General features: G+C 45.5%; 1 protein-coding gene across 2 annotated transcripts in view; it reads left to right on the plus strand.

Annotated features, from left to right (window-relative positions):
* The first annotated feature begins 5018 nt into the window (after positions 1 to 5018).
* The window catches only part of TRIM36 (tripartite motif containing 36), a 46244-nt gene continuing 38994 nt past the window's right edge, over positions 5019 to 12268 (plus strand). Inside the window, exon 1 of one of the 2 annotated variants that reach the window (XM_006134474.5) lies at positions 5019 to 5324. In XM_006134474.5, the coding sequence (XP_006134536.1) occupies positions 5229 to 5324 (96 nt within the window). In that variant the 5' untranslated portion in view covers positions 5019 to 5228. The remainder of the gene's footprint in view (positions 5325 to 12268) is intronic. The other variant, XM_025190383.3, reaches the window with a different exon arrangement.

The raw sequence follows: 12268 nt of genomic DNA on the forward strand, positions 1-12268 counted from the left end.
CAGCAGTGAGAGGAGATGGTAAACTATAGCTTTCAGTATTCTGAAGTGGGAAACGGCTGTAAATTCTTTGGCTTTTCCCAGTGCTTATCATTACTAAACAGATCAAAAGTGCATGTTTTGCCCCAGTCTGATTATCATTCTGGAGATAATAATGTCTCATGGCTGTCTATCTTCCCCAGCACAGCATTTATTCAGCACTTGCTTCCTGACTAAATTAGTATCCTAAGGCTTGATCTGCATGTAAAACTCAGGTTCATATAGTTATACTCCTAAGGCTTGATTTACATCTAAAACTTAGGTTACAGTTACACCCTCAGCGGTGTGGAAAATCCACACTGCTGGGCACTGTAGCTATACCAGCCTAACCCCCAGGCTACATCTAGACTGGCATGATTTTCCGGAAATGCTTTTAACGGAAAAGTTTTCCATTAAAAGCATTTTTGGAACAGAGCGTCTAGATTGGCCACGGACGCTTTTCCGCAAAAAGTGCTTTTGCGGAAAAGCGTCCGTGCCAATCTAGATGCGCTTTTGCGATCAGGGCTTTTTTGCGGAAAACAAATCTCAGCTGTCTACACTGGCCCTTTTGCGCAAAAGAGACTTTTGCGCGAATGGGAACAGCATAGTATTTCCACAAAAAGCACTGATATCTTACAGTAGGAAGTCAGTGCTTTTGCGGAAATTCAAGCGGACAGTGTAGACAGCTGGCAAGTTTTTCTGGAAAAGTGACTGATTTTCTGGAAAAACTGGCCAGTCTAGACACAGCCCCAGTGTATATGCACCTAGGACAGTCTTCCATTGACCTGTCAATCACCCTACTTCCTGTCACTCAGGGATATAGTGTCTCTACAGTGCTAGACAAACCCCTTGGCTGTGTCTAGACTGGCCGCTTGAATTTCCACAAGAACACTGACAATCTCATGTAAGAAATCAGTGCTTCTTGCAGAAATACTGTGCTGCTTCCGTTAGGGCAAAAGTCCTTTTGCGCAAAAGCTTTTGCGCAAGAGGGCCAGTGTAGACAGCTCAGATTTGTTTTGCACAAAAAAGCCCCAATCACGAAAATGGCGATCGGGGTTTTTTTGCGCAAAAGCGCGTCTAGATTGGCACGGATGCTTTTCCGCAAAAAGTGCTTTCGTGGAAAAGCATCCGTACCAATCTAGATGCTCTTTCCGCAAATGTTTTTAATGAAAACTTTTCTGTTAAAAGCATTTGCGGAAAATCATGCCAGTCTAGACGTAGCCCTTCTGTTCTGGTAGGCTGCCTCTACTCTAAGGGACTATGCCAGCAGAGCTACCATGCTGTAGCTTTGCTGCTATCATTTCCCTCCCCCCAAAGTAGACATGATGACTGTGTTACCTGTAAGATGCTCTTCTGAACAAACCTCTGCTGTAGGGTAATGCTTTGGAAAAGGAACTATAGCACTATAGTGGAAGTTTGCCACACTCTCTGCAGTGTGTCCCTCTCAAAAATTAGATTGACTAGCATTAAATCTGTCTGGGCTCCTGCTTTCCTTAGTGGAGGGGGAGGTGGGATTTACTACTACTTACTGAGTTGTAAAGAAGGTACTTGTCACTTAGTTGGATCAAAGAAACAAAATACCTAGCATGATATTAAATTATATATCAAGCACCTCTCAGCTGTATTGACTGATGACAGCTCTTTCTTCCCTTTCCTCATGTTGTTCATTCCTAAACCACAGTCACAAATACACCAGGTGCTGAAAGTGTACTGAAAGTACATGACTGTATTCAAATAACAAGCTCTTTGGTTAACGAGTCATCTGATCTATAGTATCTAGTAACAAACAAGCCTGATATCTATCCATGTGGCCTGGTTCCTAAGAAAGGGTATATTGTTTCCATGTATAACCTGTATAAAGGAGCTGGGATCATGTTGCTGCAGGAACAGAAAACTTGGAAAGCCCAACCTCTGAACAGATGCTCCGTTATCAGATACCCTTTAGAATGTTTGTACCACCAAAGGGCTAGATGAGTGGGTAGTACACAAGAGCCAAAGAAGAGCTCTCTTTGGTGTGGAAGGGAGCAAAGAGGCCCTAAAACCAGCAAAGAGAAGGAAGTGTTGCCCTAACTATTATTATAACATGGTGCACACTGTATTATTGAGAAAATGGACATTTGGACACCAAAATATTTATCTTGGGTGTAAATCAACATAGCACCATGACAGTTAAATTGGAGCTACAGCAATCCACATCAACTGAGGATCTGGTCCTCATGTTTAATCACATATGAATCTGCTCCATCCTTTATCATCATAAAATAAACTGAGTGATGTAAAGTTTCAGTACAAGCTCTCCCCTCATTGCTTTTGGGTGTGTCATGGGCCCTCATGTGAAAATTTCAGTAGGCCTTGTATAGTCCATCTCAAGCAATTTCAAAGTACCTGCTGCTCCTTGGGTGCTGTCACAAATACACGAGGGCAGGAGGGATCACAGGAGCTGCTTTTTCACCTTAGTAATGGATAGGAGTGCAGCATCCCTCGGGGCTTCCCTCACAGTGACAGAAATATGCGAATTGTGCAGGCATCAGTTGACTTCTGGGACACAGCTTGTGGGGGACATGGGAATCTTACTCCTCCATTCCCAGTTCCTTTGGGCTCTGGGACCTATCCCATAAACTGGCATGAAAATTGCCTACGAGTCTGGGATTCTTGCTGAAATTGTAGTATGCTGCAATTAGTGCAGCAGAGCCCTGGATGGGCATATGGCTCAAATACAATAGCTTACACCATTACAAGTGTGACCATGTACACACAATTAGTATAAATTATATGCATATATGGTAAACCAGTTCAGTTTGGGGTATAAATAAGTCCTCTCCTGCCCTGTTTCCCCCCATTCTCCCCCCCCCTAAAAACCACAAATGCATAATTTAGAAAAACAAGGTGGAATCTTGGTAGAGCTGCTGTTATGTTGTACCTCCACATACCAATCCACTTTAAGCCGTAGTGTCAAGTCACTCCTTTTGAAAAGAGGCATATAAACATCAGGAATGTGTTTTGTGTCATTGTAAATTACATCAATTATCCATCTCACAAACCAGGAAAGAGCACCAGTAATTTCTCAGGCAAAGATAGACAGGTTGAAATAAAGGATGAACATGAGTTGAAATGATAGTGTCAGATATTTTTAAAAAGTGACAAATATATGTTTTTGGAGACAAAAATGTTTTACAAAACCTATTATCGATAAAAAATGTTAACTACTTTTTCAATAATTGATTTTTTCAAAAATTAAACATTTTACTACAGTGTTTACAGATTTGACATTACAATAGGGATCTACCATGCAAAAGAACCAGAAAGTAAAGCTGATTGTTCTTCAGGAGTTGTCTACATGGGGAAATTAACCAGGATAGCTCTTTCAAAATAGTTTTTGGTACATAGGGACACCCAAGGGCTGTGTCTAGACTGGCATGATTTTCCGGAAATGCTTTTAACCGAAAAGTTTTCCGTTAAAAGCATTTTCAGAAAAGAGCGTCTAGATTGGCACGGACACTTTTCCGCAAAAGCACTTTTTGCGGAAAAGCGTCCGTGCCAATCTAGACGCGCTTTTCCGCAAAAAAGCTCCAATCGCCATTTTCGCGATCGGGGCTTTTTTGCGGAAAACAAATTTGAGCTGTTTACACTAGCCGTTTTGCACAAAACTTTTGTGCAAAAGGACTTTTACCTGAACGGGAGCAGCATAGTATTTCTGCAAGAAGCACTGATTTCAGACAGTAGGAAGTCAGTGCTTTTGCGGAAATTCAAGCGGCCAGTGTAGACAGCTGGCAAGTTTTTCCAGAAAAGCGGCTGATTTTCTGGAAAAAGTGGCCAGTCTAGACACAGCCAAGATGTTTACAGTGAAATAGCTATTTCAGAATAGTTTATTACACAGTAATCATTCTTATCAATATTAGGCCTTGATTCTGTAATCAGATTTATGTGGGTGATCCCCTGTGTGTCTGTGTGTGGTTCCCCAGGGAGCAAAGCTCATTTTGGTTGATCCAATTGCAGCCTTGGGGCCAAAGGTCTTTCAAGGCCATCATAACATCTAAACACAGCTTAAGGTATTGCTTTAGGTCCTGATCCTGCAAGAACTTACATACTTAAATGTGTACACTCTGAGACATCCTGTGACTTCTGCGAGACCATTCAGCATGGTTACGTCTAGACTGGCATGATTTTCCGCAAATGCTTTTAATGGAAAAGTTTTTCCATTAAAAGCATTTGTGGAAAAGAGCGTCTAGATTGGCACGGACGCTTTTCTGCAAAAGTGTAGATAGCTGCTTTTGCGGAAAAACTTGCCAGTCTAGATGCAGCCTATGTGTAAAGATAACCAGGTGCTGGTGCATGTCTCTGTGGAAAATGAAGGCATTTTCATTGTCCAAGATGAATTAAACACTAAAAAGCAGAGAAACAGCAATAATGTGAAAAATAAATCCCATATTAAAAAACCCTCAGTCCTAATTACTTGATGTAATACAGGTGACAAATTGATTTTTTTTAACCTGACAGCGTCATGTTAAAATAAACAGTTAAGTATCTTTTAAATCTGTCATCAGTTGCATATAACCCTTCAATGGAGCTCATAAAAATCCCATAGACTATTGCATGTTTTTTTTAATTAGCCACTCCCAGTTTCCCGATCAATACACACTTAGCTTCATTAATTATACAGGCCTAATAGGCTGATTTCCAGGCATGCCCTAGTATTTGCGGCGGGACCTAATTTCTGAATGCCACAGCCGGTTTTATTTCCTTTGCTGTGTATTGTTCCTTTCTTTTATTTGTTAACCTACAAAGAGGCTGTCTGATGGGGGGAGGCTTGCAAGCCAGTCTGAAAAATCCAAACAAATCAAAAGGCTGCTTGAATCAATCTGAAGATCAGATTAGACACATTTATTCATGGGACCCTCTGGAAATGGACTGGCGCTTTGTTGTTCCCAGCTGATGCGATGTGGGGAGCGAAGGAGGAGGCGGAGGAAGAAGCAGCCTCTTTAGGCGGAGCTTGACTGTCCCGAGACAGAGTTCATCTAATGAAATGTTCACATCCGACAGCCTCTCACGTTTTTTCCGTTAGCTCATCTTCTCCCTGACCCCCCTCGCAAACACAATCAATGAAGACCGCGCAGCGCTGGTCTTTGCTCCTTCCTTGCGAGCAGGCGGAGCGCAGGGCGGGTTCGCTCTTCTCTCTCTGACAAAACTGCGGCCGGGCCCGCGGGCGACAGTCAATGCGCTGGAAACTCTTGCTGGCCCGCCCAAGCATGTGCGAGTCAGACGGAGGGAGTGAGTTTGGCTACATAGTGAAGCTGATAGAGAAAGGCAAGGTAAGGACGGTGGGACCCAGCCGCGCGGGCTGCGGTCCCGCTCCTCAGCCGCAGGTTTCCCGCGCTCGCCGCGGCAGGCAAAGCCCACGGCGGGCGATGGGGCTGTTTGCATTCACCTGTGGCCAAACCCCGGGTTAGATCCGACGCGAGCAACTGATTTACACGCGGGCTTGGCTGCGACGCCCGCTGTGTCCGAGCAAATCCAGATCGCGTGACACCGACGCGACCAAACCTCAGCCCCTCGATCGTCTCTAAGCCGGCTCGGCGGGCACCCTGCGAGCCCCTCCTATGGCTAGGCACGACGGGCACCAAAGGGGCGAACACGAGTGAAGTGTTCGTGCGACCCGGGTGCCTTTCGTCTCCCCAAACCTTTCTGTGGGTGGCACCTCAGTGGGAGGGGAGGGGTGAGAGAGAGAAAAGCTCCCTCCAGGGCAGTCGTTTAAACTTGACTCCGGAATTGTTTACACCTATTGGGTAGCTGAAGTGGAGTGAGCCAGTCGGTGGCTGTGGGCAATGAAGTGTAGCTGTGCCAGTGTGCTGTGTGTGAGCGCCTAGCGCTGCCCGGCCAGCTGGTGCCTTGGGGCAGCCTCTGCTGAACCAAAACCGGCTTCGCCCTGAGCACCAGTGTGAACAGGGTTTCGGCCAGCACGAAGCGATGCCAGACTAGGCCTTCCTCACTTGCTTGGTAGCTCATGGGGAGGAGGTGGCACACCCCAGCTGTGCCCTTTCTGCCACCCTGGCGGTGATGAAACAGCCTTTGAACTCCCCCCTTCCAACAATACTAGAGCAGGCTGCGCATGGCGGGGAGCAGGCGGAGGAGCTATTTTCCGGGAGCTGGGCAGGAATCACAGTGGCAGAGAGAGGGACTGGCCTTGTCAGGCCCTGGCTGGAGCCCACACCCTTGGTGGGGCAGGAGACTCCAACACAGGTGATTTCACAGCTGTCAGTGTAATTCAGGAGTGTTCAACTTCACTGAGCCCTGACATGCTGGGCTAAAGCCCTCTGGCTTTGGCATCAGATCTGTGGGGCCCAGGCTTTGGCCCTGGGCTCCTGCAAGTGTAAGGCCAGCTCTTGCAACCCTGTTAAACTGGGGTCAGAACCCACAGTTTGAGAGCTGTTAGCAGGTCTGCCGGACAGGCAAGAGCAAAGGGGGCAATTAGCTAAGGCCCTGGGTGATCCCAGTCTCTGCTACAACACCTTTGAAGGCTTTGGGGAAAGTTTTTTGATTCAAGTATGCTTTTGATATGCCCCATGTAGTTTCCAAGGCCTGGTACCAGGCCCTGGAACTTACATAGAGCATATCAAACATGTCTTTGCATCAAGAGAGGATGCTATAGCTTTTCCCAGAGCAGTCAACTTGGATCCCAGGAAGGGATGTGCAGTGTGGCTGCCCTGAGGCTCATCCAAGCAAGTGGGGGATGAGGATGGTCTGCCTCACTGCTGGGGGAGGTGAGGGTGGGAAGAGGAGGCCCATTGATTTCTGTCTTGGGACCCAAATTGCTGTTGTCGGCCTGTTGGCTTTTTCAAACCCAGAAATCTAAAAAGGCTGAGAAATGTTGTATTCTCATTATGGATTTGTTCTACTGAAAATTAAGGAGAACTGCAAAGATGTACACCAGTGCTTAACTTTTAAATATGTTAACTCAATGGACATGTTTACACTAGGGAAAAGAGGTATGGTTTTGATGTATTTTGTAATTCTAGTGTGGATGACGCAAGCAGCCCTTTCAAACGGTTGGGTGAGAGTAAATGGAGGCTCTGCACCTACCTCGCTCAGGTGTGAAAACTATCACTTGCCTTGCTAATGCTAAGGGCTTATCATGCATTTAAAACACACTTTTTCCTCATGCAGACTGGGCCTATGAGAGCACTTGCACCCTATGTAGACAGCAACAGATTGAATTATTCTGTGGTCCTAGCTTTTGCCTCTCCTTGAAGTGGATTACCTGTGCCGAGGGATGGTTTGGGGCGGTTGCGCTGGGCCTCGCTCTTGGGGGGGCCTCATGCTTCACAGGGACATGGGATCTGTGTGGGATGAGGCATGGGAGCCAGTGGCAGGCCAGCTGGAACCATTCTGCTCCATCCTGCCTCCCCAGCTCCTGGCATTGCTCAGGAGAGGAGATATCAGGAGCTGTGAGGAAGCAGGGGAATGTGCAGGACCTGAGGTCCCGGGATGTCCCAGGCCTTGCCCCACCATAGGGATGACCCTGCCAATGGGACCTTTGGCCTAGGACAGTGGACCCCAACGCAGTGCCCGCAGGTGCCATAGTGCCTGCCGGGCCATTTCTATGCGCCCACCAAGTGATCGGGGCCAGCCCCACCCCTGGACGCGCGGTGCATGAGCGGTGCGAGCCCCTGGACGCATGAGCGGTGCGAGCCCCTGGACGCATGAGCGGCGCCGGCCCCAGGTGTGCAGCACATGATCGGTGCCGGCCCCGGGTGCACGGTGGTTAGGCAGCTCCACCCCCGGGTGCGCGGTGCGAGGTCTGTGCCGGCCCCGGGCACGCAGCACATGGGTGGCCCCACCCCCGGGTGAGATATGGCATGGGGGAATTGTCAGTGTCTGCATCTTCAAAAATTTCATCTTTACAAAACAAAAACCCAGACCCTTTCTAGGGTAGTTGAATATTGGTTAACTGAATAGTTGATTAATGAATTTTTATCAGTAACATGACTATTTTATAGTCCAGGGGGGTAGACCTAGCAGCCAGTGTGCTCTGGCCCACTCCTGAGGACCCCCTGCCACTCCGAGGTGCTTGCCTCTGTATCAGAGGAAGCAGTGTGGGGTGCCAGGCAGGAACTTAGTCCACAAGGGGAGCCCGTTTAAAAACCAACTTCCCTCGTGGACTGGCTGCCTGTTACCCCGTGCTGCGGCCTCTGATGCAGCCCCTGTTGGGGAGGTGGATGTGTAGAGAGTCTGAGCTCCAAAACATGAGCTGGAACTGAGCTGGGCTACCTGCCCACCTGACTCCTAAACACTGTGCCCCCGCTGCAGCACTGCATTTAAACTGTATTAGGAGCCAGGTGGGCAAGCAGCCAGGCTTAGTCCTGTGATGCACTGGATCCGGGACCTATCCCCCACTGCAGCTCTGCATTTTGGTCCCAGCCCCTATGCAAGCCAGGACTGAGCCAAGCTGCCTACCCACCTAGCTCCTAATGCACTCTAAATGCAGAGTCACAGCAGGGGTAGGCTCCAGACCCAGCGCAAGCTGTCACTGAGCTGAGCTGTTGGCAGGCCTGCTAAAAAATTTACAGGGGCAGTGTTCCCTCTAAGCTGCCCAACAGCACAGCTTCACGGGTGATTAATCAGTTCCGCCCCAGACCGGGCAGAGCTGATTAATCACCTGTGCAGTTGTGCTGTGCAGCTTAGTGGGGGGGAGGACGGGGCCCCGCAGGCGGCAGAGAGAGAATCAGTGTCATTTATAGAATTAACCTATAATAACCTTTTGCTTATGGGATATTTTGGCCTTGGAAAGGGTTCAGAAAAGAGCAACTAAAATGATTAGGGGTTTGGAACGGGTCCCATATGATGAGAGGCTAAAGCGACTGGGACTTTTCAGTTTAGAAAAGAGGAGACTGAGGGAGAATATGACAGAGATATAAAAAAATCATGAGTGGTGTGGAGAGGGTGAATAAAGAAAAGTTATTTATTAGTTCCCATAATAGAAGAACTAGAGGACACCAAATGAAATCAATGGGTAGCAGGTTTAAAACTAATAAAAGAAAGTTCTTCACCCAGAGCATAGTCAACCTGTGGAACTCCTTGCTAGAGGAGGCTGTGAAGGCTAGGACTATAACAGAGTTTAAAGAGAAGCTAGATAATTTCATGGAGATTAGGTGATAGAATTGGTGTCCTTGGCCTCTGTTTGTCAGAGGCTGGAGAGGGATGGCACGAGACAAATCGCTTGATCATTGTCTTTGGTCCACCTCCTCTAGTGCACCTGGTGCTGGCCACTGTCGGCAGACAGTCTACTGGGCTAGATGGGCCTTTGGTCTGACCCAGTATGGCCGTTCTTATGGTTAATCATCTACACTATATCCCTAACCCCTTCTTGTATGTGATTGCCCTTGATATCCTTGTATTCCCATTATATCTGGCTTGCTTTCCCCAAAAGCCTATGCCATATGTTGTGATTGTTAAAGTAATTTGTGTATTTCAGATAGTTTTAAAATGTTGAGGGAATGATTTTGTGCACACTTCCTCTTTCTGTTCTCAAGGCATAATCAACTCTTTATACATACTCAAAAGTGGTTTTATTTCAATCATCTTCATGTCCCGTTCTCTCTCCCCCCACCCCCCCACTTCTTATAAGCAACTGTAACTTGAAAATAATGATAGCTGTCATTATAAATGTTTGGGGTGAGAGAAATTTTCCTGCCTCTGTTGTGGTTTTCTGTTTCTCTCGTCAATACTCTTAAATCCTGCTAAAGGGGATTTGTGCTTGGTGCCCTATAAAGATAATTCTGAAGAAAAATGTTTGCCCGTCATGAATCAGAATGCTCTAAATGTTGTGAATAATAAACATTGTTTCCAAGGGAAGGAATCCCTTCCTACTCTTGAATTGTTCTGTAAGAGTTTTATTTCCATCCCCGCATCCAAATTATTGTTCTGTGCTGATAACTAGTGCTAAATTGTCTTGTGCATAATGTATATATCCACAGGTAACATAAGTAGTGTCAATGTGGATCTTGACTGCTAATTCACAAAGAGCCATTCTGCAATCCTAATACACATCAACTCTCACTTGACTTACACGGAGGGGGGTTGGAGTTTATAAAGACAGTAAGATTGGTACCTTTTTTGGCATTTTCTGACCTCTTGGTTTTTGGGCTTTTCTATGGTGATCATTCCAATATCGGACACCTCACAATATGTCTGTAGGGTTGGGAGGCTAAGCTAATTTTCCTCGTTTTACAAAAGAGGAACTGTGGCATAGGGAAATTGGTTGATCTTCCTCCAGTTCTCTTGTGCCTTAACCACAAGATCAACCTTCCTTGATGTCATCAGTCTCCTCTTCAGTAAATATAATATACTAATGACATATCAGTTCTCTTTTTTTGTTACTCTCTGTTATGTGAAATGCCGCTTAGCAACAGTGGCATGTGAAAATATTTAATAAAACATCTCCTCTTCAGCCCATTCCATTCACTAAACTCTGTCCCATTTATAGCTCAATTTTTTATTCTTATTTGCAATGGATCTTGGAATTCACACGGTGGGTCCTCTAACAGGAGTGACTTAGATGTTTAACACCAGGTGATTACACAAATATATTTTGTAAGCTGATATCAGTGCAGCTCTGGAAATGGTGTTTAGTGCTGACACTGCTGCATTTAGTTTTCTTGCATGGCTTTATATGAGCAGACTATAAATCAATAAAAATGTAAGTGATACTTTAGTTTATTCATGACTATTTTTAACTGTAGATTTTTGTTAAAATAAGGGGCACGATATACACAAAACTTGGTCAATTCCCCAGGCTCTTTTCTTCACTTCTTCTTACTCCACTCTTTTTCTTTTATCTGGGTCTCCAGAGAGCCTGTGATTCATAACAAGCAGCTTTAAAAATATTGCTTCCAGACAAAACACTGTACTATAAAGAGTGCTTAAAAAAACAACCCCAAACCTTTTAGAACACGAGTGCTTTTGAATAGTATTTTAAAAGGCATTTGGAAGTCAGGGAACTCCTAATTAGGCTCTTCAAATACCCTAAACTCTGCCTCCCTATCCCTGTCTGATACATTCCTGAATAGTGAGTGTATTGATAACTATCTTATGGTACAGTTTTTGCTTAATTTCAGGAGAGGGTATGGATTTTGTACCAATGTATAGAGCCATAACTGTGTGAGGAACTGAAAAGAGGAAGCATGGTAGGGTTTATTAGCAGCCGTGTAGTCTAAGCTTGGGACAGAATCACAGTAACTTCTGTGTGTTTCATACAGCTATTTTTAGTGCTGTGAGAGCCCTACTAATCCAAGTTTGTTTGACTAAGGCTGGGATGCTCACTCCAAAATACCATGTAAACATAATGACTCACTTGAACAGGAGTTGTTATTGTTTATGGTGGGTGAGTATAACACACACACAAATATAAAATATTATTTCAGATGTTCTTGCTATCAATAGGTGAGTGTTTGGGTTGGTTTCCTGAATGTGAGGATGGGTGCTTTATATTAGTAGAAGCTAAATTATTTGTAAACAGCACTCAGTAGTATACTAGACACTTCATAGATGGATTCTGTCCTGTTCTGAAGAGCTAACATGAGCTAAGGACATAATGTGACAAAGGGAGAAGGTAGTGGGGAAAGGAAAAGTACTGATATACCCATCATTGTTATCTGTCCCATAATTGAGGGGGATCATAACATCTTGGCAATTGTGCAGGTTCCATGGCACTGTATCTGCCCCTGCTGAGAATGTAACCTTCAACCTGTGCAGTCCAGCTGAAGAAGTTTATAAACCAGCTCAGCAGTGTTTGTAAGGCCAGCTAAGGATCAAGACCTGTAGCACCTCTCTGCTCCTGCAGTGGAGATTGAATGGCCAGCCCCCAGGACTGTTAGAGCCTATAAATGGCTTAAGTACCATGAGAGAGGCATAGAAATTAAAGCCTTGTTTGGCCATGGCTATAATACAGTGCCATAACTGTCAGTATACCTTCCTAGTGTAGATGAAAACTAGGTCTTTCGTGATGAAAAGGTGGGTTTTTTCTATTGCTGTAGGAACACCATTTCTTCAAACATTGAAACCATTTTTCCGTTGGTCTAGCTGAGCCTGCACCAGTGTGTACATTGGCATAGCTACACCGCTCAGTCATGTGGATTTTTCACATCTCTGAAAATTGTAGTTATATTTATCTAAGTTTTAAATGTCGCCCAAACCTCTGATTCTATAGATCTCAACATTTTCCCACTTTGTATTTGGGAACGTGGCTATTGTGGGTAAA

This window comes from Pelodiscus sinensis, chromosome 6 (genome assembly GCF_052426305.1).
Source record: "Pelodiscus sinensis isolate ZL-2025 chromosome 6, ASM5242630v1, whole genome shotgun sequence".
In the NCBI taxonomy this organism is placed as follows: Eukaryota; Metazoa; Chordata; order Testudines; family Trionychidae; genus Pelodiscus; species Pelodiscus sinensis.